Source organism: Neomonachus schauinslandi, chromosome 13 (genome assembly GCF_002201575.2).
Source record: "Neomonachus schauinslandi chromosome 13, ASM220157v2, whole genome shotgun sequence".
Taxonomy (NCBI): domain Eukaryota; kingdom Metazoa; phylum Chordata; class Mammalia; order Carnivora; family Phocidae; genus Neomonachus; species Neomonachus schauinslandi.
Window position 1 is genome coordinate 59712948 of NC_058415.1, and position 26498 is coordinate 59739445.

The window sequence follows — 26498 nt, forward strand, 5'->3', positions numbered from 1 at the left end:
CCCACACGCCTCCAGGGGCGGGCCCAGACAGCGAGGCGCGCGGGAAGGCAGCTGTTGTGTTGAGGCGTCTGCTGCCATGTCTGTGCTTCGCTGCTTTGGTGCCCTGCGGCCGCAGGTGAGTGAAATCGCACGGCCAGGGCTGGCGTGGCGGGCAGGGCCTGGGGATTGCGGAGGTCAGCCAGCGTGCGGGTGAGTGGGGAGTCGCGGCCCCCCGCGAGTGTGTGGAGGCCTTAACGCTCCTTGCTGCGGCTACGGACTTCCCCGACTTGCGGTTCATATTTGGGGTCCGGTTGGGTCGCGGTTATGAAGTTTGCGTTTCCAAACGGCGCGTGCTGCCGTTTCTGGATACAGAAGTGGCTGTGGGGCTGGGGAACGCAGAGGAGGCTGGGCCCATGCAGTTAATGCAGGCCTTCCCGGGTGGAGAACAAGCTTAGCTGTCAACCCCCGCGTCGGGGCTTCCCAGCAGATCGGCCCACGTGGATTAAGCCCATTCCCTGTTTGGGGGAGGCCCGCTTGGAGCCGGAGCTGTAAGAGTGGTGCTGCCCTCGACTGCTTGTGGTGTACACCTCCCCACTTTCAGGATTTTCTTCCACAAAATTACCAGATTGATCTTCGGAAAGATTGGGCCGGACCGTAGCCTTCCAGACGATTTCCCAAAACTTCCTCTTTAGAAATCGTTACGACTTGAGAAGCTGGAAAAGTAGCATTTCATGGTTGCTTTTCTTTGTTGACTGGTGAAATTGGGCCATTTTGTTTAGTTTTTTTTTTTAAGTAGGGTCTACGCTGGGCTTTGGCTTGAACTAGACCCTGAGATCAAGACTGGAGCCGAGAGCGCCTGGGTGGCTCAGTCGGTTAAGCCTCGGACTCTTGGTTGTGGCTCAGGTCGTGAACTCGGGATCCTGGAATCAAACCCCGCCTAGGGCTCCCTGCTCAACGGGGAGTCTGCTTCTCCCTCTGCTTCTCCCCACTCCCGCTAGTGTACGCTCTCTCAAATAAATAAATAAATAAAATCTTAAAAAAAAAAAGATCTGAGCTGAGATTAAGAGTTGGACACCCATGGGCGCCTGGGTGGCTCAGATGGTTGAGCGTCTGCCTTCGGCTCAGGTCATGATCCCGGGGTCCTGGGATCGAGTCCCGCATCGGGCTTCCCGCTCCTTGGGAGCCTGCTTCTCCCTCTGTTTCTCTCTGTCTCTCATGAATAAATGAATAAAATCTTAAAAAAAAAAAAAAAAAAAAAAAAAAGAGTTGGACACCCAGGGGCGCCTGGGTGGCTCAGTTGGTTAAGCAACTGCCTTCGGCTCAGGTCATGATCCTGGAGTCCCGGGATCGAGTCCCACATCGGGCTCCTTGCTCGGCGGGGAGTCTGCTCCCTCTGACCCTCCCCCCTCTCATGCTCTCCCTCTCTCTCTCATTCTTTCTCAAATAAGTAAATAAAATCTTTAAAAAAAAAAAAAAGTTGGACACCCAGTCCACTGAGCCACCCAGGCACAGGAGTGGGTGGGGGGGTTGTTTTTTCCTTTCAATCAACAACAGTAGTCGGCATTTGGCATTTGCTCTGAGCCGGAAAGTGAGCTGTGGAGTCCGCTGAGTCATGGCCCCTGCCCTGGGGGAGTTTGCTGTCTCCACATGAAAATATCAAGGGTTAGGGTGGCTGTAACAACCTGATTAGGGTGTCAGTCCCACGAGAGGATAAAATGGTTACCAGTCTGTGGGGAGGAAGGTGCCAGGATAGGTGTCCCAAAGAATGTGATAACTTGAATGAACCTTTAAGATTTTTTTAGTCTTGGGACACCTGGGTGGCTCAGTCGGTTAAGCGTCCGCCTTCAGCTCAGGTCATGATCCCAGTGTCCTGGGATCAAGTCCCACATTGGACTCCTTGCTCAGCAAGCAGTCTGCTTCTCCCTCTGCTTGTGCTCTCTCTCTGTCTGAAATAAAGAGAAAATCTTTAAAAACAAAAAAAATTTTTTTAAGTCTTTTCAAATTACAAATGAACTACATGCTGATTTATATACAGATATTATGAGTCCATGTAAGTATTGTTAGTGTCTTTATTCAAGTAAAGAATTTAAATGTAAATGCTTACAATTATCACTTACAAGTGAGTCTCCTTGCTACCAATGTTTTTAATCACACATAATCATGGCAAGTAAAACTAACGAGAGCTTTAAAGAGTATAAGAATAGCAGATGTAAGGAACAGCCATTATGCCTAGTAGTGAGATAGCACATCTGAGGAAGGCTCTTCTTGCTGTCCAGGACTGATTGAGACCTTGTTGGAGAGGACATGGTCATGGCTCATTAAATAGTAAGAAGTCACTGGGACTCTGTGCCAGTGGAACTTGCTTAGAAATCCACCCTCCAGGGGTGCCTGGGTGGCTCAGTTGGTTAAACGTGCGGCTCAGGTCATGATCCTGGGGTCCTGGGATCAGCCCCAAGTCAGGCTCTGCGCTCAGCAGAGAGTCTGTTTTTCCCCTCTCTCTCCCTCTGCCCCTCCCCCGCTCCTGTGCATGCACTCTTGCTCTGTCTCTCTCTCTCTCTAAAATAAATAAATCTTGAAAAGAAATCCACCCTCCAGAACTTGCTGGCAATGCTAGGGTTCTGGGGAAAGCTATTCCTGGGGGAGTGTCTCCTGGAAGGCTCTGTTACAAAACTGCCTGATAGGGTGCTAGGGAAAACTGCTGGCTGCTGGGTGCCTCTGGCCACCAAGAGAAGCCGGAGCAGATGGTGGAGAAGCTGCCATGCTGCAGGAGTATACCAGAATGAACACTGGAACCAGTAAGCACAACCTATTCTCCTGAAATGCTTCTTGAGGGCCTTATACCTACAAAGGCCCTCAAGAAGCCTTTGTGTTAGATAGCAAAGAAAACATTTTTTAAAGGCCTAGGTTCATTTTCTCAGAGCAGTAAGGGTGAGTTTAGAGCATTATGGCAGTACACTGATAACTGGCTCATGGTCTCATGAAGTTGTGAGATCAACAGACTTGTCAATAACAGCAATAAGGTAGAGTCTGCCCAGGTCCAGATGGCTTCATTGACAAATTCTACCAAACATTTGAAGAATACCCATTCTTCACAAATTCCTTCCCCCCCCCACAAAAAAAAAAGAAGAAGAAGAAGGAACACATACCAACTCATTCTGTATGAGGCCAGGATTACCCTGATATCAAAACCAAAGATACCACTGGAAAAGGAAACTACAGATTAATATCCCTTATGAATATAGACACAAAATCCTCAACAAAATAGGAGCAAACTGAATCCAGCATTATATAAAAGGGATTATACACCATGACCAAATGGGATTATCCTAGGAATGTAAACATTTGAAATCAATTAGCATACCCCACCAAAGGTGAAAACCACATTATCATCTGAATAGATACGGAAAAAGTATTTTAAAAAGTTCAACACCCTGTCATGATGAAAACACTCAATAAACTAGGATTAGAAAGGAACCTCATCCTAATGAAGGGCATCTACAAAAACCCACAGCTAACATCAGACTTAGTGGTGAAAGACTGAAAGCTTTCTCCCTAAGATCAGGAAGAAGACAAGGATATCTGCTCTCTTCACTTCTATTCAACATTGTACTAGAGGTACTATCTGAAACGGTTGAGCAAGAAAAACAAAAAAAGTATTCAGACTGGCAAGGAAGAAGTAAAACTATTTCTGTTTGCAGGTGATATGATTGGTATGTAGAAAACTCTAAGGAATCCATTTTAAAAAGCTGTTAGAACTAACAAATGAGTTCATCAAGGTTGCTACATTCAAGAACAATATACAAAAATCAACTGCATTTCTATATACTTGGAAAACTGAAATTAAGACAGCAATTCCATATACAGTAGCATCAAGGAGAATAAAACATTTGGGAATAAATTTAACAAAAATACTAAACTTAAAACTCTGGAAATTACAAAACATTATTGAAAGAAATTAAATATCTTAATAATTGGGAAGTTACCTCATATTCATGGGTCAGAAGATTTAATATTGTTGATAGTACTCCCCAAGTTAATATACAGATTCAAAGTAATCCCTGTCAAAATCCCCACTATCTTCATTGCAGAAATTAACAAACTGATCTTAAAATTAATATGGAAATTCAAGAGATCCAGAATAACAAAAACAAACGGACAAAAACTTGAGAATCAGAACAAAGCTGCAGAACTTCCACTTCTGATTTGAAATCCTACTACAAGGCTTTCAGTAATCAAGACAGTACTGGCATAAGGATAGACCTAGATCAAGGAAAAAATTCAGAACACAGAAGTAAACCCTCACATTTGTGAGCAACTGATTTTTGTTATGGGTGGTGAGACAATTCAGTGAGGAAAGAAAAATACTTCAACAAGTGGTGTTGGACCAACTGGATATCCACATACAAAATGATGAGTAAACTCTTAGAAAAAAACGTAAGTTTTTGTGACCTTCAATATGGCAGTGGTTTCTTAGATATGTTACCACCAAAAGCACAAACACCCAAAGGAAAAACAAATTGGATTTTATCACAATTAGAAACTTTTGTGCTTCAGAGGCATTATTAAGAAAGTGAACACGGGCATCTGGGTGGTGCAGTTGGTTAAGCATCCAACTCTTGGTTTCGGCTCAGGTCACGATCTGGGGTCCTGGGATAGAGCCCTGCGTTGGGCTGAGGGAGAAGTCTGCTTGTAATTGTCTCTCCCACTGCCCCCCCACATTTCTTTCCCCCACCAAAATAAATAAATACTTTTAAAAAAATGAACAGAGGGCGCCTGGGTGGCTCAGTTGGTTAAGCGACTGCCTTCGGCTCAGGTCATGATCCTGGAGTCCCGGGATCGAGTCCCGCATCAGGCTCCCTGCTCAGCGGGGAGTCTGCTTCTCCCTCTGACCCTCCTCCCTCTCCTGCTCTCTGTCTCTCATTCTCTCTCTCTCAAATAAATAAATAAAATCTTTAAAAAAATAAAATAAAATAAAAATAAAAAACAGAGAACCCACTGAATGGGAGAAAATATTTGAAAATAATGTATCTGATAAAGGACGTGTATCTAGAATATATAAACAACATCTACACCTCAATAATAGACAAGTGACCCATTTTAAAAATGGGCAGAGGACCCAAATTGACATTTCTTTTTAAAGATTTTATTTATTGATTTTACAGAGAGAGACAGCAAGAGAGGGAACACAAGCTGGGGGAGTGGGAGAGGGAGAAGCAGACTTCCCGCTGGCTTCCCGCTGAGCAAGAAGCCTGATGTGGGGCTCAATCCCAGGACCCTGGGATCATGACCTGAGCCAAAGGCAGACGCTTAATGACCGAGCCACCCAGGCACCTCTCAAATTGACATTTCTGCAGAGAATATAAATGAATGGCCAATAAGCACATGAAAAGGTGCTTAATGTTATTAGTCCAGGAAATGCAAACTAAAACCACAGTGATACAGTATTTTGCCCCCACTAGGATGGCTATAATCAAAAAGATAGTAACAAGTGTTGGTGGTGATGTAGAGAAATCAGAACCCTCATATATTGCTGGTGGGAGTGTAAAATGATGCAGGCACTTTGGAAAAGTTCGACAGTTCCTCAAAAAGTTAAACGTAGAGATACCGTATAACATGACAATTCCACTCCTAAGGATGTACCCAAAAGAATTGAAAGCCTGTGTCTCCACAAAAACTGCACGTGAATGTTCATAGCAGAATTATTCATAATAGCCAAAAAGCACAAACAATGTAAATGACCATCAGCTGATAAACGGGTAAACAAAATGTGTCATATCTATATAATGGGATATTATTCAATCCCTAAAAAAGAACAAAAGGTATTGATAAGTGCTACAACATGGTTGAACCTAGAAAACAGGATGTTAACTGAAAGAACCAGATACAAAAGGCCACATATTGTATGATTCAGTTTATATGAAATATCCAGAATAGATAAATCTATAGAGACACAAAGTTACCAGGGGCTGAGAGAGGGGAGAATGAAAGTTATTGTCTAATGAGTACAGTTTCAGTTTGGGAAGATAAGTGTTCTGGATGGACGGGGGTGGCAGTTGCACAGTGATCTCAATGTACTTAATGCCACTGAACCGTACACCTAAAAATGGTTAAAATGGTAAATTTTGTGTTTACCACAATAAAAGGAATAATTCCACAGAAAAAGTAGAGGGATATATGAAGCAAATGTGACAAAAAATCTAGTAATTGTTGAATCTGGATGATGGGCATAGGGTTGTTTTTTTAATTCTCTTGTTTGATATTTTTCATAATTAAAAAACAGCGTGGAGATAGGCGAAATAGATACATTCTTGGTGACTGTTCAGCACGGTGAAGCAAATAATGAAAAAAGTTATTACAAAACAAAAAATAAACACAGCTTTGACCTGCCTTTCTCCTGCCTAAACTCTCCACGGGGCATCATGTCACCTACAAGAAAAAAACCAAGACTTTCTGTGACAGCTGGCCTCAGCTCACCCTGCCACCCTCATCCTGCTTCTCTTTGACTTTCATTTCTTCTGAGTGACACCAAGTCACCTATAAATTTCTCACATATGTGCCTTGATCTGTGCCATCCTTCAAGCCATGTATGCCCTCTGCTTGAAATTCTTAATTTAACAAACCAAGCTCCCTCTCCCTTCTTACCTTTACCTTCAAAACTGGGCTGGATCACTAGCTCCTCCAGGGAATATCTTCTGATCCTGATTTGGAGATACCTGTCCCTTGTGTGTGTGTTTCCATAGCTCACTCTCCATAATCTATCATAGCAGGAAATATGAGATTGAAACTACCAAATTTATACACATGCACACACATACCTAGAATGTAGTATATCAAAAGGCATTGCATGAAAGTCTGTGAAGGAGTTTCTGTACCAGAAAGAGCTCTTAACTTAAACTTGCTAAATATTTCTTCAGCTTTATATTTTATGTCACAGATTACTTCAGGGATTACTTAACATACTTTTATCTCTAGGCTAAAAACAGTATGTTTGAGGAAAAACAGTAATATGAACCCCCCCCAATAATTTACTTCTAATTTTCATCTAAATAATGTAGATAAATGGTTCTAAAAGTCTACAAGCCTTTTTAAAAAAATTTTTTTGAGTGTAGCGGACACACAATGTTATGTTGGTTTCAGATGTACAACACAGTGATTCCCAAGCTTATAGCTGTTTTTCAAAAAGCCTTGTGGAGATAAAAGTCTACAAGGCTTTTTGAAAAACAGCTGTGGTTGCCAGGGCCTGGGGGAGGAGGGAAGTAGGAGTAACTGCTTAATGGGTACAGAGTTTCAGATGGGAAGATGAAAAAAGTTCCTCTAGTTCCTATCCAGAAGCAACCACCCTCACCTGCAGTTCATTTTGTCAGAAAATAACTAGGCATTGTTTTGGGGGTGGAGGTGGGGATAGCAGCCTGGCCATTGGGTTAGGGGAACAAGTGGTGTACAGATTTGAGCTGTTTACCTGCTATCAGCCTTTTACCGTGGATAGTGTCTGCACCTTCAGGAGCTGAGCCTTCCTGGGAGTCTGTGGAGCACACAGGCTCACCTGTCTTCAGAAGTCCACCTGAAGGTATTTCAGGTGGAAACGTATCTCCTCTCTACTAGATACCACTTCTCTTTCCATTTTCTGTCTTACAAACATTTGTTGAAAACATTCATCTGCTGTGGTCTGCTCTTCTGTTCTTATTGTACAGTGGATTTATACCTTTTTAAAAAACTCCTTTACTGTCCAAGTGTATGACCAGTTCACCATTGCATGGGCCATTTGTCTTTTTATTAACAGAAGTCTGCTACCATGGCATTTGTTGTTCAAGCTGAGAAACTCAAAATCTCCTGTACACCTGGGTCAGACTCTAGGCATTCCTTGGTTGTCAGAGCCTTTGAACGGCTATGGAAAGGCACAGAGGTTAGCTCTTCTTCCATGCTTGTGCAACTTTCCCCAAATCTCTCTCTAAAACTAAATGTGATATTTCAGCTCCCCACACTGCCAGTTACATGCAGCACTTTAAAAACTGCTTTAATGAGGTGTCATTTAGATGCTATAAATTTCACCCACTTTAAATGTAATTCAGTGATTTTTAGTAGATTTATGAGTTGTGCAACTATCACCAAAATTCAGTTTTACAACATTTCAGTCACTCTAGAAAGGTCACTCATGCCCGTTTGTTGTCAATTCCCATTCCTACTCTAGCCCCATGGCTAATCTACTTTGTCTCTCTATTGTGCCATTTCTGGACATTTCATGTGCATGGAATCATACAATATACAGATTTTTTTGTGTCTGGCTTCTTTCATTCAACATGACGTTTTTGAGTTCCATCTATGTTTGTAGCATGTATTAGAAAATAATTTTTTTGTTTCTGAATAGTATTCTGTCGTATGGATACACCACATTTTGTTTATCCATTTACAAGTTGATGGCTATTTGGGTTGTTTTCACTTTTCAGCTATTATGAATAATGCTGGGGCGCCTGGGTGGCTCAATCATTAAGCATCTGTCCAGAGTCCTGGGATCGAGCCCTGCATCAGGCTCCCTGCTAGGCGGGAAGCCTGTTTCTCCCTCTCCCACTCCCCCTGCTCGCTGTGCCTCTCTCTGTCAAATAAATAAATAAAATCTTAAAAAAAAATGCAGTTAACGTTTGCATACAGGTCTTTCTGTGGATGTATGTGTTCATTTTTCTTGGATAGGGTACCTAGGAGTGGAATTACTGGGCATTTCCCTAATGACTAATGATGTTGAGTATCTTTTCATATGCTTAATGGACTTTGTATATCTTATTTGATGAAATACCTATTTCAGATCTTTTGCCCATTTTTAAATTGTGTTGCCTGTCTCATTGAGTTATAAGATACTCTTAAATATATTCTAGATAGGGGCACCTGGATGGCGCAGTCCGTTAAGCTTCCGACTCTTGGTTTCAGCTCAGGTCATGATCTTGGAGTCATGAGATCAAGCCCCATGTCAGACTCCACGCCTACATGGAGTTCTGCCTGAGATTGTCTCCTTCTCCCTCTGTCTCTCTCCCTACTCCCTGCACAGGCTCTCTCAAGTAAATAAATAAATAAATAAAATCTTTAAAAACATATATATATATATGTTTTCTGGATATAAATCCTCTATCAGATACATGATTTACAAATTTTTTTCTACCAGTCTGTGGCTTGTTTTTCATTTTTGTAACAGTATCTTTTGAAGCATGTTTTTAATTTTGATGACATCAAAATTTTTACTAATTTTTTCTTTTTGGATTGTGCTGTACTGTGAAGACTGGGAGTGGAACCCAGTCTCTATATTTTATTTTTTTTCCAGTCTCTGTATTTTATAATCATGAAGTTTCTGATTTTTTACAAAACAAAGTTTTAAACTATAGTTCACCAATAAAAAGAACTGTCATTTATTCACTCACCTAAGAATGTCAAGTACGGTGCCCATGTTCATACCTCAGATGCTGTCATGGTTGGCTTTTTTTTTTTTAAGATTTTATTTTATTAGAGAGAGACACAGCGAAAGAGGGAACACAAGTAGGGGGAGTGGGAGAGGGAGAAGCGGCTTCCTGCGGAGCAGGGAGCCCGATGTGGGGCTCGATCCCAGGACCCTGGGATCATGACCGGAGCCGAAGGCAGACCCTTAACGACTGAGCCACCCAGGAGCCCCTCTCACAGTTGGCTTTTTAAGCTAACATTTGTAAGCTGACAGCTTGCAGACTTATGTGTGTATATTTGTTCCATAGGTTTTTAAAAAATAATTTAAGTGTAGCTTTTAGTTTTTTATTATGGATGATTCCAAACACATAAAAGTTGACAGATTCCTATAATGAACTTCCACGTAGCCAGTATACAGCCTCTGTGGCCCCCAGGGCTGCCACATGTACACCCATGGGAAAAACAATTAACACTCAATAATCAGATTTCACTTGAAAATTTCATTTCTGATGAGTTAATCCAGAACCTCCAGTATGGGTTCAAAGATTGGCAAGAATAATATCACCTTTGGGTTGCTTTTATTTCGGCTTTCTATCAAACCAGAAAATAAGCCATGCAGAGTGCCCAGAATCAAGGATACACCTGCCTTTCCACTGTCTCAGAGGTGTCTGAGGTTCAGGGATGAGTGCGAGAGCTTAGTGCCCTATATAACTGTAAGGTGGCAGAGTGGCTGTCTTTTCTCAAAGTCCACCCACAGTCACACGAAACACCGCCTTTACTGTGCCAGGTACATCGTCCTATTTCTTGCTGCTTCATTAGGCTAACAGCAGGCCTCATTTTGAACTTCCACATTCATCTTCTTTTGAAAGGGCAAATGGCATTACTGAGCTGGCTTTCCCTCATGGTAGCTGAACCTGGCTGCCCCAGTGGAGAGAGATACAGTGGTGCTATTAAGTTAAGGTTCCAAGACAATGCCTACAAAACTCCTACCAGTAAGCTTGGTGTGGTACTTTACTCAAAGGGAAGTTGTTCTTTTTAATAGTATTCTGGTTATTCAAAGGTTCACAATGAAAATATAAGTGTTAAGGGGGAAAGAAGGACTAGACCTGAGATTGTAGAGTGACTTGGAGTTTAAGGGTTTTATTTATTTTTTTATTAACTTTTAATGTATTGTTTGTTTCAAGGGTACAGGTCTGTGATTCATCAGGGGCATTTTATTTTTTTAATTTATTTTAAAGATTATTTATTTGAGAGAGAGAATGCACATGCGTGGGTAGGGGGAACAGAGGGAGAGGGAGGAGGTAAGAATCTCAAGCAGACTCCATGCTGAGTGCAGAGTGTAGAGCCCAACATGGGGCTCATAACCCTGAGATCATCATCTGAGCCAAAACCGAGAGTCAGATGCTTAACCAACTGAGCCACCCAGGCACCCCCTTAGGGATTTGAAAAAAGTGGCTGCCATCCTTGCTAGGGAGTTCTATACATGTAGCACAGCACATGGTTATGATTGTGGACTCTGGAGCTAGACTGCCTAGATTTGAATCCCATCTCTACCACTTACAGGCTCTGTGACTTATCTTTTCTGTGGCTGTGTTTTCTCATCTCTAAAATGGGGATAGTAACATACCAATGTAACTTGAGTTTTGAGTTAATATAAAGCAGCTAGGGGGCACCTGGGGGGCTAAGTCAGTTAAGCGTCTGCCTTCAGCTCAGGTCATGATCTCAGCATCCTGGGATCAAACCCTGAGTCAGGCTCCCTGCTCAGCAGGGAGTCTGCTTCTCCAGCTCCCTCCCCACCCCGGCCCCCCGTTATGCTCTCATGCTCTCTCTCTCTCTGTCTCTCTCACATAAATAAATAAGACCTTTGGGCATTTGTATATGCAGCCAGAATAATACTAGGCATGTATACTAAGTATTATATGAGTGTTTGCTTTTTATTTTATTTTTTATTAAGTTTATATGGTAGGACCATTTCACTCCTGACTACATTGTTTTCTTTGAGTTATAGAAGGCTCCCTGACTGAAATGACACATTTACTTTCTTGGTGGTTATCTCTGATTCTTCTTGTCAATGCTTTGTCTCTAGTATTGGGAAACCAAGCAATCATGCCACATGGAAACTGAAACTGAATGAATTCTGGTACTTCAAGGGACCTCTGCAGCAGGATCCTGAGAACTCTGCATGAACAAGTCTCAGCTGCTCTTTGTCTTTCTCTTTTTGTCTATCTGCATCTCTTCCTACCACCAACTTTCTTCCTTACCCTCCACCCTGAATTTTTTCTCTCCCTCATAACTGCTTACTCATGATTTCTCTCTCACTGCTTTGGTATGCTCATGACCATCATGACTCCAGTGGCCTTGCCTTTCTTCATACTTTTCAGCCCAAACTCTCATTGCCAGCTAACTCATTTCTGATTTCTCAGTTCAGCTTCCAAAGAGTATGAATCTGTGTGGATAGAGCTTTTTGGCCTGGGAGCCTCATGGATCAGTGGCCCAATCCTAGTTAGTGGTTAGGGGAAGCTGAAATTAAAAAGCTACAAAGTTTGACAGCCTTTACTTTCCCCTTCAGTAGGATGTACTGAGGTGAGGTGTCAGATGTGAAGGTCAGGCATGTGGGCTGCTCCAGTAGATAGGGCCCATCCAGGGTTCCTAGAGGATGCGAGGGGAGGTGTCCAAATCTTTTCTGTGGGTCTAGTATTGAATATGTAAGCAAATATCAATTGATAGATTTGCAAGTGTACCCCAATATACTTTAATCGCACCTTTATTTTAAACCTGTAACATCTCATTTAATATATAGTATATACTAAGAGCAAGGCTCTATTTTAAGAGCTTTATATGTATTAACTCATTAAATCCTCATAACAGCTCTTTGAATTTGATATTATTATTATCCATACTTTATAGGTGAAGCTGAGGGACCTGCCTCTTCTCACATATTTGCTAAGTCAGGGTTTGGATCCAGGCTGTCTGATTACACTATTTTTCATAGGTAACCTGACCACACTGAGCTTTCAGAAAAGTACCCCTCTTAGAACTTTGTGTGGTAAAAGGACGAAGGGGCTGCCCATTCAAATTTATGTTTGTTTCCTGTTCTTCATTTAGAATATTGTTAGTTTTTGACATTTTTTAGTTAGACTTCTCTTTTAGGAGACAGGACTACAAAGTAGGAAGAACATAGACTTTGGAATCAAACAGTTCTGGACTTCAATCCAGGCTCAAACATTTATCCAACCTATTGCAAATAATGTTACCTGGGACACCATGCCCTCATATTGCCTACCTATGTCAGACACTACTAATTAATTACAGGGTTGTTTCTTACTGAGCCCAGAATCCTTTTCATGATTGCTCAAGACAGGGGATTTATAATCAGTGGGAGTTGTGCCAGGAGGTGAAACCTATTTGCCATCTCTTTCCTTTAGGCCCAGGTACATAGACTAGCCATCCAAGCCAGGCCTTCAGTAGCCCACCCAAACTTGTCTCTCTCTCCTTTCAGTCTTGTCTTCACCCTGTGACAAATAGCTTTTGGGAAAAGTTGCCTGTGGTGATCCTGAACTTGCGCCTTTATGAGACTCAGCAGGAGGAGAAGTCCAAGCCCATCAGCCGTTACCCTACTCCCTACAAGAAGGACCTGCCTTTTGACATCGTAGAGCTCATGGAGGAGGTGGAAAAGAAGGTGAGCCCCTCCCCTCGGGCATGGAGTCCGCCCGCTCAGACTGTGTCAGCTGCGGTGGAATCCCTGGAACTGGTCGCTCTAGTCTGCCCAAGTTTTCCTGTGGGCAGACCCTTCCTTTGGGGTCCACTTGTATCCCAGTCAGAAGGACATGCTTTTTTCCTCTTAGGCACAGGCTCTTATGTTCTGGGACTCTTCTTTGTCACTCAGTCTTCTACCCACTTGTGAGGTTTGTTTATAGTTTCCTTTAGCCCTATAATATGGTGTGGAGATAGAACCACTGAAATACATGCTAGCTGCTTAAACAAGAGTGAGAGGTACTTTGCTTCTTCCTATAATTACATGTTGAAAAATAAGAAAAATTAAGTGAGCAGAAAATTCAAAAATAATAAAAATTATCTGATTCCACCCAGGTCAGCCACTATTAGCATTTTGATGTGTTTTCTTCCTTATTTTCTTTGTGTATATATACATGTAACTTTTTTTAAAGTTTATTTACTTATTTAAGTAAGCTCTACACCCAATGTGGGGCTTGAACTCACAACCCTGAGATCAGGAGTCACACACTCTTCTGACTGAGCCAGCCAGGCCCCCCTATACATGTAACTTTTTTTAATGAAATCAAGTTATCATGGGCATTTTCCAGTCAAAGCATCATTATAATTAGTGGCTGCATAATATAGTATTGTATAATAGAGATATTTTAATTTATTTCAGCAATCTCTCAATCGTGGACATTTAGAACTTGTAACAGATATTTGTACATTTATCTTTTTGAACATCCCTGAATTATTTCCTCGGGGTACTTTTTAAAGCTGGTGCTCTATGTTGCCAAATTATAACACCCTTCTTTGAGCATAGACATTTGCTATAAGCTTTTGTTTTTCAAACTTGGTGGTAGAACTTAGACGATCTTTTTCCAAACAAAATCTTTTTTTTTTTTAAAGATTTTATTTATTTATTTGAGAGAGAGAGAGAATGAGAGACAGCATGAAAGGGAGAGGCAGACTCCCTGCTGAGCAGGGAGCCCGATGCGGGACTCGATCCCAGGACTCCAGGATCATGACCTGAGCTGAAGGCAGTCTCTTAACCAACTGAGCCACCCAGGTGCCCCCAAACAAAATCTTGTATGGAACTCCATTATATAAAAATAAAAATCCACCTGCTCTTGTGGGAAAGGTTTGGAGCCCTTAGCCTCTCCCTCAGTACCACCTTCACCTGTCCATACCTCTCCACTTATCCACCACTTTCCCAATCCTTGCCCCTGGCTGATAGATATGGTTCTTTTTTTTTTTTTTTTTTGAGATTTTATTTATTTATTTGACAGAGAGAGAGAGACAGCGAGAGAGGGAACACAAGCAGGGGGAGTGGGAGAGGGAGAAGCAGACTTCCCGCCGAGCAGGGAGCCCGATGTGGGACTCGATCCCAGGACTCTGGGATCATGATCCGAGCTGAAGGCAGATGCCCAACAACTGAGCCACCCAGGCGCCCCTAGATACGGTTCTTTATACTATGTCTTCTGGCCCAGTAATGAACTGTTAGCATCTGTTATCAGGGTGCTTTCAACTACAGGTAACAGAAAACACAATCCAGTTCATGTAACTGTAAGGACAGTTCAGTGTCTCACATCACAACAGATCCAAAGACAGGGTGCTTCCTGGGTTGTTTGATCCAATGGCTAAGTGATACAACAGGATGAGGTTCTTAGCATTTTATAGTTCTGTCTTCCTCCTGGTCACTAGATGGCTATAGCAGCAGTAAACATCACATCCTTCCACAACTCCTGGAAGGGGTTCGGAGAGTGCATCTCTTCCTTATATTCTTTTTGGAGAGAGAAAAAAAAAGCTCCCAGCTGATTTCCCCTCATTTCTTATTGGTCAGGATGGTGTCACATGACCATTCCTAGACCAATCACCAAGAATTGGAATAGAATAACCATAATTGGTTTAGACGAATCAGGATTCACCCACGAGGGTTGGAGAAGGACTTAATCTTCCCTGAAACTGGTGGCAATCCAATATCTGAACAATACCCAGGTTCTGTTGTCAAGGATAGCTGCTGGTTAGCAGCCAATAGTTGTCTGCCATAACATCCCATTAAGAAATATACTGAAAACCCAAAGTCAAAATTCCAAGGCTGCCTCTTGCTTTTGGCATGGCCGTGGCCAAGTCATTCAACCTCTCTGGGCCTTAGTTTCGTCATTTGTAAACTGGGGATAGTGATATCTGCCTTACCTATCTTCCAGAGTTGTGGAGAAGGATGTATGAAAGAACTTTACAAAGTACTTTACTGGGGCGCCTGGGTGGCTCAGTCGTTAAGCGTCTGCCTTCAGCTCAGGTCATGATCCCAGGGTCCTGGGATTGAGCCCCGCATCGGGCTCCCTGCTTGGCAGGGAGCCTGCTTCTCCCTCTCCCACTCTCCCTGCTTGTGTTCCTTCTCTCACTGTGTCTCTCTCTGTCAAATAAATAAATAAAAATCTTAAAAAAAAAAAAAAAGTACTTTACTAATATCAAGGCTTCTTATTAATTTAATTCTTAGAAATAAATGAGTACCAGGCATCTGGGTGGCTTAGTTGGTTAAGTGTCTGACTCTTAATCTCAACTCAGGTCTTGATCTCAGGGTCATGAGTTCAAGCCCAATGTTGGGCTCCATGCTGGGTGTGGAGCCTACTTTAAAAAGAAGAAAGAAATGAGCACCACCAGGCCTTCTGTGTAAAGGTAGGAAATCAGTAAAACCTAAATTCTAAGGAGTGTCTCTTGGTTTAGTTACAACATTCACTGTCTAAATTTCATAAAATGACTTCTCGTCACGTACCTTTAGAAGTAACGCTATAATTTATAAATACCCTAAAAGGTGAAGGTATGTGTGGGTTGTACTTCGACACAGACCAAGGCTGTGGCCTTCCTATGATTGTATCTGGCATTCAGCTGACAATATAGTGACTAACAGTTAATGATTACCTCTTCTGCTTTTAATTTTCACTTTACATTTCCCTCGTGTTTCTTCTTCCCTGCAGACAGGATTTTTACCAAATGTATTTAAAGCGTTGTCTCACTGGCCATTGGAATTCAGAGCCTTCTTTGCTTACTACAATGCCATCTACAACAAGGAAACAGGTAAACAGAAAAACAGTGCTAAATCATTCGTGGATGAGATCCAGATGCCTGCTTGCTAGAGTTCCTTCCCACATAGTTCAAGACTGCGAAGTTAGGGAAAGGTTAAGAAAGAGTAGTTTGCTGAGACATCCTCTGGATTCTGAATTTAAGTATATAATAATAGATACAGAACCGAAATAAATTAGGTAATGACTATGGCTTATCTTTCTTTCTTGGGGCTTAAAAGCCCTCTGGCTCCATATAACTCCCTAAATAAAGTTCATGGACTTCAGCCTGGCAATCATGGGTTTCTTACTTAGGATTCAAGTTAGGTTGCTGTTATCCAGACCCAAAGATACATTGGTTTAAACAGGATATTTTTTTTTTCCTCTTTCTCACCTAATAGTCCCCGTGTGAGCTGCTAAAGACCATTTTAGTGTTGTTTACTGTCTGGGATTGCCCTTGCCTACATGCTTATGCTGACTCACCACTGCTACCAGCAGAAAGAGAAAGAAGGGGCATTTGTGGGTACATGTTCCTTTCCTTTAGGGTCATGACATGAAAGTCACACACATTGCTCCTGTCTACATCCCACTGGCCAGAACTTCATCACATATCACACCTAGCTGCAAGGGAAGCTGTGTGGCCATGTGCCCTACTAAAATGTAGGGATTCTGTTATTGAAGAAGAGCTAGTAGGTACTGGGAGGCAGTATGTCACAGTGACTCTCTTGTGGCCTGACACCAGCCTGCCTTCCTAGCCTCTTTTCCCTTAGCCCTTTTGTGGGTGTTCTAGCTGTTGGAATCAAAATGGACCAGATTTTACTCTGAAGCATTCAGGTCTCATGATTTACCCACTTTTTACCTTTGTTCACCCTCTGCTGTGCCCCTAAGATGCCTTTTCTCCTGTCCGTGCTTTGTGAATCTGATCTTTCCTTCAAAGTCCATATCTCACCTGCCTTTACTCACAACGGACTCTTCGTCCGACCTCCCACAGCACCCTTTATCCTTTTCCAGTGGCCTCCTTTGCCTTACCTTCCCGCAGCTTCCACAGCTGCTCCAGCCCGGGGGCAAGAGACACACCCTGTGTTCACATCTGAGTTGTGCCATAGGTGACGCTCGTGACCTTCAACAGAGGATTTCAATGTCTCCAAGCTTTGGTTCCCTTACTAGTAAGATGGTATTTTGTAAAAAAGATTTTATTTATTTATTTATTTGAGAGAGAGAGAAGGAGCAGGGGAAGGGGGCAAGGGGAGAGGGAGAAGCAGGCCCCCCACTGATCAAGGAGCCTGATGTGGGACTCAATCCCAGGACCCTGGGATCATGACCTGAGCTGAAGGCAGATGCTTCACCGACTGAGCCACCCAGGCGCCCCATAAAATGGTATTAATACCCACTCTGCAGTGCTGGTACAAGGATGAAATAAGATTATACATGTAAAGTTCCTAGAATGGTACCAGGTGCCAAAATGAAATCCTTCCTCTCCTTCCTCTCCCGACCCCATGTAGTAGGTCCCCTGAGGTTAGGAAGTCTCTTTTCCCTCCTCTTTTGAAAGTGTTAGTCCAGTATCTGATGGGCCTCAGAAAATGTTTTTGGAACTTTAGAAATACATTCAACACATATTTTCTGAGCAACCACTATATTTCAGGCAGTCCTCTGGGGATATGCCGGTGAACAAGTCAGAAAAATTTCTAGACTTTCAGACATATTCTAGAGAGGAGAAAAGAATGAACAACTAAAAATAAAAGAATAGGTTAACTCCAGAAGTGTTAAGTATTGTGAAGAAAATAAAATAGGCTGGTTAGTAGCAAGAGACTGGGAATGAATGCATAAGTGAAGGGGTAGGTGAGAAGGTGGTCACCTCTGTTGCTAAAGTATGGCTGAACCTGTCTAGGTTCTTCTGAGCTGCTATCCAAGGCTTATGGACAGGTCTCCTCCCCTCTCCCTCCATAGGCCAGCTCAGCAGAGCTGACAAGGAGCTCATCATTGTGGTGACTAGCCTGGCCAACAGGTGCCCATACAGCATGGTTGTCCACAGTGCCCGGTACAGGGTCAAAGAACCCAGTGCTTTCTGACCAGGTTGGTGCCTACCTCCCCTGTGCCGATTTCAGGGCTTCTTCATACCTAAGGAAAGGGAAAGTCCATGCCACTATATGGTGCAGGGAACACCTCCTCCTGCAGCTCTTCCCATTGCTTGAGTTCCCTTCCAGTCCCATCACTGTTCCCACATGCTTCTGTGTGTACATGATGTTTGAGACTAGGGGTTAGCTGAACCACAGCTTTGTGCCACACCTGATCCTGGATACATGGCATACATTCTCTCAAATGCACACAGCTCCCTCTAAGTTGAGCCTTATTAATAACCATTTTATCCTTGAGGTTCAGAGCTGTAACTTAACATGGGGCATGCAACTAGAATATGAGAGTCCATTTTCAAAGCTTGCACTCTTTTCTGCTACGTTATATTGTTTGCATTTGCCATTGTGAATTTAGCTAATTATTCCTAATGGGCCCAAACGAGTTTCTTAGGTTTTCTTTTATTTCTTCCTGCTAGCCCCAAGCCTACATCTGTCTGCTTCTCATTTGTAGAACTGCCTCCATCTTCTCTTTCCCACCGAGATTGGTTGTGAAAATGGGTCTCAATCCCCCCAGCCAACAGCCTACTATCTCCATCCAAAATCAGGCCCTTTGGGTGTCAGAGGTCATGCTAATTCTTCCCAGAGAAATGGATTAAGGGTAAAGACACAGCAGACATGGGTTTGTCACCAAACATACCAAGTCCTACTGATCCCTACAGTGAAATTCCGGATCCTCTGGGCTGGGGAACAGAAACCTCTGTTCTCTGCATTTATTCCTGAGGTTGAGGGTCATTGGTCTTCCTATCCCCCAACTTACTCTCCTGACCCCACCTGAGTGGAGACCTTGCAAACTGTTCCTGAAGGGCCCCTGTTGCCACCCTGAAGATAACTTCAGGACAGGTACATCCTCTCACCTTTGCTGTGCTGAGAGCCTCCTGCCTGGTTGCCAGACCTTTATTCATCCAAGATCATTCTCTAGGCATTGCTTCCCTGGTGGCCATAGTGTATGCCCTCACACCATGGTTTGCTGAACTGTTCTTCTATTTTTTAGGTGGTTAGTGGTTTTCAGTATTTTACTTGAGCAAGGGTAATGATTACAAGTATAATCTTTGGAATCAAATACACTTTGATTCACATCCCAGCTCTGCCACTTTCCAACTGTATGACCTTGGGGAAGTCGCTTGACCTCCCTGAGCTTTGGTTTCTTTGCCAATAAAATGGGGGCAATAATAAAAATACTACTTCCTAGGATTTTTATAAGAAATAAGATAATGAATATGAAGCATTGAGTACATCCTTAGCACATAGTAATTGGTAAGTGTCAGCTATTAATTTTGCAGATATTGTTTCTTGTTTGGGATTAATTGGGGACAAAGGGATAATTATCTGAGCTTCTCTTTACTCATAAGAAAAAGTTTGGATTTGGGGTCCTTATGTACTTAGAGTTTCTGAGTCTTGCTTCTGAGATTTTTGGAGCCATAAGTATTTAGAGGAGCAAGACGTGCTTATAGTTGGAGTGAGCAAAGAAGACTTCTTGGCAGAGGTGGGGCTGAGCCAGAGTTTCAAGTTTGTATTCCATTGGAAAGTATTTTGTCCTGACTTTGCCCCTTTATTCTAAAGGGTTTTTCATTTTGTTAGACCTTTTGTTTTATCAGCTATATTGTGATGAACAGAGATTCTGCTTTTGACTGTGTTTTCTTGCAGGTCTGTGTGAACTGGAGAAAGTCTGACCTCCCTGCTCGGGAAAAGGCAATGCTGGAGTTTGCACTTGCTATTTCCCGAGTGATGACATAACAGATGACCATTTCAAAAAGTTAGAGATGCATGGCTTCAATCGAGAAGATGCTTGGGATGTCGCTGCCATTTCAGCTTTTTTTGCCATGTCCAACCACCTTGCTCATTTTGTCGATCTTGTTCCCAACAAAGAATTCTATTTGATGGGCAGTACCAATGGTGTCAAAGACATCAGGAGTGAATCAGCTGCTGCTCCCAAAGTGTAAAAGCCTAAACAGAACAATTAGTGTTTATATTTCAGGCACACTACATTACTTGGGAAGTAATTTTTTAAAAACATCTAGTCAGTGGATAGGAAAGAAAGTAAATGAATTTGCTCCCTGCCTGCTCAAAGAGCTAGATCCTAAAGATCCTAAAGATCCTATCCAGGGACATGTGATTCCTGGGCGTAGGGGAAGTGTTTGCCAATTGTTTCCTTGTGTTGTGATCTAAAAAGAACATCAGGGCAAAGAAGTTCAGAGGATGCTTTTCTGATGAACTGTTATCTGTGAAGTTGAGCTGTTGAAGTCGAAAATTTTTTAGCACTCAAAAATAGTGTTACATAGAAATTGGTCTATATAGACTGTGATTTGCAGTCAATTCCTTGTTAACATGACATGGTTGTATTTAAAGGCTCTCAAGGGCAGTGGGTAAATAAGAGCAGTCACAGTTAATCTATCTTTAGTGCCTTCTCAGTTAACTTCCAGTAAATTTTTATTTACTTTGTCTATTTATTTTACTGATGGGTTGTACATTCATGATCATCTCAGTAGAATTTTAGTCCTTATGTAATTTATTATTTTAGCTTTTAGCAAAAAGTATTTGATAAGTGAGGACTCACATTTTAAATAGAAGCATAAGAAAGAAAGAAAAAAATTTGAATTGCCTGAACTGTGAAATCTGATTTTCTTGAGGCAGCACAAACTTTCATTGCAGAGCTTGTGTTCTTCTGTTGGAATTATATCTTAAATGCCTTGGAATATGTAACCTTTTAAAACTGTTTTATTTTACCTATTAAAAATCTAATAATATTGGTGAATGGTCAGTTTTATAGACCATAAAATTTTAGCCATTGGCCATAACTTGGTTGGTTAAGCGACTGCTTAATGGCTCAGGTCATGGTCCTGGAGTCCCAGGATGGAGTCCTGCATCGGGCTCCCTGCTCTGTGGGGAGTCTGCTTCTCCCTCTGGCCCTCCTCCATCTCGTGCTCTCTCTCTCTCATTCTCTCCCTCTCAAATAAATAAAATCTTAAAAAAAAAACAAAACAAATTTAGGGGTCAAGCAGAGGGCCTCTACTAAGTATTTGTTGCAGCCAGAAGTTGGGGGTCTTTAAGGAACATTATTTAATTACAAAATAGACCTCTACCCCTTCTACTTTGTGGGGGCAACATGGAGAGTATCCTGATGCCTGATCTCTGAACTCAGGATGGATGCTTCTTGCCCTTTTTTCCATCAGCTCATGGAAAAGAGTGCTGAAGAACTACTAACTTTCCTGGTGGGAGGACCTGCTGAATGTTCAGCCCTCTGAATCTCATTCCCTTACTGTAGAGATCCTTCAGATCTGTCCTCACAGGATAGCTCTTCCGGCAAAGATCCAGATTTATCCTCAATCATCAAATGTGAGCTTTCTACAACATGGCTCTTGATCAAGGCCTAGATGAGTTGTCAGTTCTTATATCTACCTTTCCTTGTACCTCAAGCTTTTTATTGAAGACTCCTTCCCTTCCCAAGAACCACCCCAGTTCCCGTTAACTTTTTTTTTACAAATGAGTTCTATATATTGATCTTTAACAGCAGTGGTGAACGGCCTTGCATCTGTCATGCCCTCTGTGCCCTGCCTGGCACATATAAGCAGGATTTGACCTTGGGCTCTGTTGCTTGTACGGTTGATTTGATTTAGATCTCCAGCTCCACTCGGTGACTCCTGCTGGATATATGCTCCTTCCTGAGGGAGAAGACGACTTAGGCCTTGATAAAATCTTATTTTTATTTATTTTTAAAGATTTTATTTGTCAGAGAGAGAGCGCACAAGCAGGGGGAGCAGCAGGCAGAGGGAGAAGCAGGCTTCCTGACGAGCAGGGAGCCTGATGAGGGACTCGATCCCAGGACCCTGGGATCATGACCTGAGCCCAAGGCAGACCGACTGAGCCACCCAGGCGTCCCTGGCCTTGATAAAATCTTGACCTACTGGGCAGTAGCTGGGAGTTGGGCAGATATTCAGGGCGCACCAATAGACCCCATTTTCCAGTTCCTGTATAGACCTGGGCTTTATTTTTTCTTTTTAAGATTTTTTATTTATTTGAGAGAGCAGTCGGGAGGGGCAGAGAGAGAATCTAAAACCGAGTCCCCTGCTGGGCCCAGGGCCCAGGGCCTAGGGCCCAGGGAGGGGCTTGGTCTTACCACCCTGAGATCCTGACCTCAGCTGAAATCAGGAGTCCCACACCTAACTGATTGAAGCACCGAGGTGCCCCAGGCCTTGGCTTTTAGCACAATAGTGAACCTGAGTCCTTAGACTCCCCGTCTGAGTAGGCAGTACACCGTGCCACTTTACTATGTGGGACCTGCAGAGGATATGGTAATTTCTTCCCCTTGGGACCTTAGCCTAAATTGGGGATAACAGTACATATCATAGTCCACCCCTTTATTCAGGCCCACTCATCCCCAGGCACACAGTCACGATGACTGACAATTACCGACTGTCGCAGGGGTGCCCTGATGCTACCACTGCCCCATGCAGCCCGGGCCCTGGGCATTCTCAGTTGCGCTCAAACACAGTCGTTGCCGATCACCATCCCTCTGGGATAAAGCGTCCGCCATGGGCGGTGTCCCAGCTTTCGCTGTCCCCAACGGATGGTAGCCGAGGGCGGCGCGTGTTTCCCAGCCGGCAGGGTTAGGCGGTGGCACGCCGGAAGTGGCGGCTGGAGCGGGAGCGCTGAGGTGTCGGCCGGCGGGGCTGCGGCCGGGAGCGGGGGGCGGGTGCGTTGGTCATGTTTACCTTCGGGCCCGGTAGTCCCGAAGGGGATGGGACGGCCGGAACCGGGGCTGAGGAGCCGGCACCCCGTGCGGGGCAGGCGGCAGCCGCCGGGCCGCTCCCTTCCCCGTCCGCGCCGCCGCAGCCCGGGGCTGACGCAGCCCCTCCCCCGTCGCCCTCTCGGAGCCCTCGTCGCCCCGGCGCCCCCTCGCTGCCCCTGGCCGCGCGCGCCGGGGAGCTCAGGCCGCCCGGAACTCTAGACTCCTCAGCCGCTTCCGCCCTGGGAGAGCCGTCACCGCCCTCCCCGCCGCGCCGGCGACCCGGGCCAGACTGCAGGGCCGGGAGCCGGGGCCGCCACGGCCTCGGCGCCGGCCTGGGCGGCCCCGGCGCCCGACTGTTCGGGTGGCTGAGAGAGCGCAGCCTGGGCCGCGGGCTGTTCGTGGACCCGGCGCGGGACAATTTCCGCACCATGACTAACCTCTATGGTTCCATCCATCCCGCGGACTCGGTGTACCTCAGCACCCGCACCCACGGCGCGGTCTTCAACCTCGAGTACTCGCCCGACGGGTAAGCGCGGCCCCTCGGAGGGCAGGTGCCCGCCTCCGCCTGCCTCTGCTGCCCGTGGGCGGCGGCCCGGATTGGGGGCCGCCGGCCTGCAGGCACCCCGGCACTTTCTGAAGCGCTCTGTGGCTGTTGGAGGTCCCGGCCCAGCCCTTGGAGGTAGGCAGGCCCGGGACTCATTCGTGCACCTCGGGACGCGGAGCTCTGTGAAGCAGAAATGCCTAGGGCCCTTCACCCGACCGGTCGGCCAGAGCCAGGTCAGAGCTAGGGTTCTCTGGTACACAGTACATGCCCAGCAAATACATTTTGAGTAAATACTCATTCTTTCCCTGTCATCCCAGGCTTGTGTTTTTCTCACCGAAGCGTCTGGCAAGGGTAGGAGTCTGCAGGTTCCGTGTACTCTGTGCCTGACTTGCCTTGAGGGTTGACAAGTGTGCTTTCCTTGGCTCCTGAAGGATACTAAGACGCGGCAGAGAGGTGTCTTATGATGGGGGCATTTGTGAACTCCCCCGTCTAGACTACATGCTTCTGTTACGGGTGTCCAGCCTTTTTCCTGGCGGATTAAATATTTCATGTTTGGTCTCGGTTTACTTTGCGTTATGGGGAATTTTCAAAATAATATGTATTTTTAGAACTTTGGTGAGTACACGAACAAGTTAAACAACAAAGGAAAAAATTTACACACAGTTCGACTCTGAGAAGACATAGTTAATATAACTCTTACCTGATCAAGGTCTTCGATTCTAGTCATTTGCGTAGTTCATTTATTCATTCCCTCATTCAGCAAATATTTGTTGAGCACTTGCTATGTTACAGATGCGGAGATTGCAGTGGTGAGCAAAACCAGCTAAATGGCACCACTGTTATTAAGCTTGGGACTTAATGGTTCAACTAGATTTTAATAACCATACTAAATATTTCTCATAATGTATATTTATAAATTGAGATAAAGGCTTGAAGGAACCGGTTGTACAACTAGGGTGTTTGAGGTTTCCCTGAAGAAATGACATTTAACCAAGAACAGAAAAAATGAATAGAAGATGAATTAACCAAGATAGTGTGGGGGAGGGGATAGAAGTATTTCAGATGGAGGAAATGGTATGTCTAAGGACTTATGGTTGAAGGGCTACTATGTCATGTTAGAGAAGCTGAAAAATGATGGCTTAACAAAGCAAAATATTTTGCTAAAGAAAAACCTAAATTATGCTGAGAAAGGAGAAAAGTAGCAGAATCTGGAATCACGATGAGGAGGTACATCATATTCCATTTCACTGATGCATATGCATCTTCCTAATTACACTTGGTGCTAGGATCTCTGGGGTTTCTACTTACAGCAGTTTCGTGGAACCTGTAGCAGTGAATGTGCACCTGATTACAGGTAAGAGAGGAGAAACTACTGAAGTTTATTCATGTAACCTCCCCACCCCAGTCCTCTTTCCAACAAAGCCCTGTTCCTAAAGCTTCTCCCAAAATACCAAGAATCTGTTCCTCGTAAACATTCGGTTCCTTTCTTCTCCATACCCCAACTCCTCTCCTCCCACCCTCCTGCCTATTCTGTCAGGCTTTCAGAAATAGCTGTTTCTGCTTTTTGGAAGTGAGATTTTAGGTGCATGTTGAGAGGGGTAGAATGAGTTATAAAGATGGAATTCCCATTGCCACTGCTATTAGAATGAGGAATAAATTACTGATAGTTCTGTTTGAATCCAGACAATATTGTCCCCTATAAACATTTTTGTAAAAAGTAGTTAGGTACTCTGGTACTTAAAATAGTTCAATACTGTAAATAATAATAATAATAATTCAATGATGTTTAATTTGCAATTGATACATACTCATTCTAGAAAACCTAGGCAATAAATGAGCAAAAAGAAGCTAAACATCACTTATAATCCCAGAGATTGAATGGCTATCCAAGGAATTTTTTGTGTGTGTATGTTTATTTTACTTATTTATATTTTAAAGGTTTTTATTTAATCTCTACATCCAATGTGGGGCTCGAACTCATGACCCCACGATCGAGTCACATGCTCTTCCAACTGAGCCAGCCAGGCGCCCCTACATATGTTTATTTTATTTTATTTTATTTTTTTAAGGTTTTTATTTATTTGACAGAGAGACACAGCGAGAGAGAGAACACAAGCGGAGGGAGTGGGAGAGGGGGAAACAGGCTTCCCTCTGAGCAGGGAGCCCGATGTGTGGCTTGATCCCAGGACCCTGGGATCATGACCTGAGCCGAAGGCAGACGCCTAATGACTGAGCCACCCAGGTGCCCTGCATATGTTTATTTTAATATAAACATGAAATCATATTTTGTTGCCTGCTTTTTTTCATACAATATATTGTGAATTACCTATGTTAATGTATTTTTACATTATTTAACATTTTTCATTAGTTTAAATAAAACCTCTATAGATAAAATTTTTAGATTTATGTCCTCATGATAATTCTCTAGAATGAGTGAAAGGTTATGAAGATTTTGGATACCTATTATTAAACTGCCCTCTGTGAAGATTTTACTAATTCCTGTCACACACATATGAAAGTGCCTGTCTCCCCATACTTTTGCCAACATTGCGCATTGCCATTCTTTTTTATCTATGTCAAGGTGATAGGTGAAAATAGTTGTGTTATAATTTTTTATTATTCTTACTACATCTACTAATAGGCTCCAGATTTTTGTAGGACTTAATTTTATAGAAAAAAGACATCTGTGTTAAATGAGATAATTTCATATATCCTTCAGTTATATGGGTTAAATCAGCTTACTGGGTACCATTATCACTGTCATTTATAAGGACTTCTCAGTACAGAGAAGGAGAGGTGACACGGAAGGTAAGAATTAAAATTATGAATTTAATAGAGACCAGACTAGAAAAAATTTAGCACTAAAAATGAAAGGATACATGGAATAGAGGTAATTCCAAAAATACTATACAGTAACAGTT

At 43.4% G+C, this 26498-nt stretch overlaps 1 protein-coding gene and 1 pseudogene across 1 annotated transcript in view; both read left to right on the top strand.

Annotated features, from left to right (window-relative positions):
- The first annotated feature begins 76 nt into the window (after window positions 1-76).
- On the top strand, window positions 77-20247 carry LOC110581728 (annotated as a pseudogene).
- A 2686-nt stretch (window positions 20248-22933) lies between these two features.
- DCAF10 (DDB1 and CUL4 associated factor 10) overlaps window positions 22934-26498 on the top strand; it is a 40744-nt gene continuing 37179 nt past the window's right edge. The window contains exon 1 of the mRNA XM_021691229.1: window positions 22934-23559. Within this exon, the coding sequence (XP_021546904.1) occupies window positions 23009-23559 (551 nt within the window). The 5' untranslated portion in view covers window positions 22934-23008. The remainder of the gene's footprint in view (window positions 23560-26498) is intronic.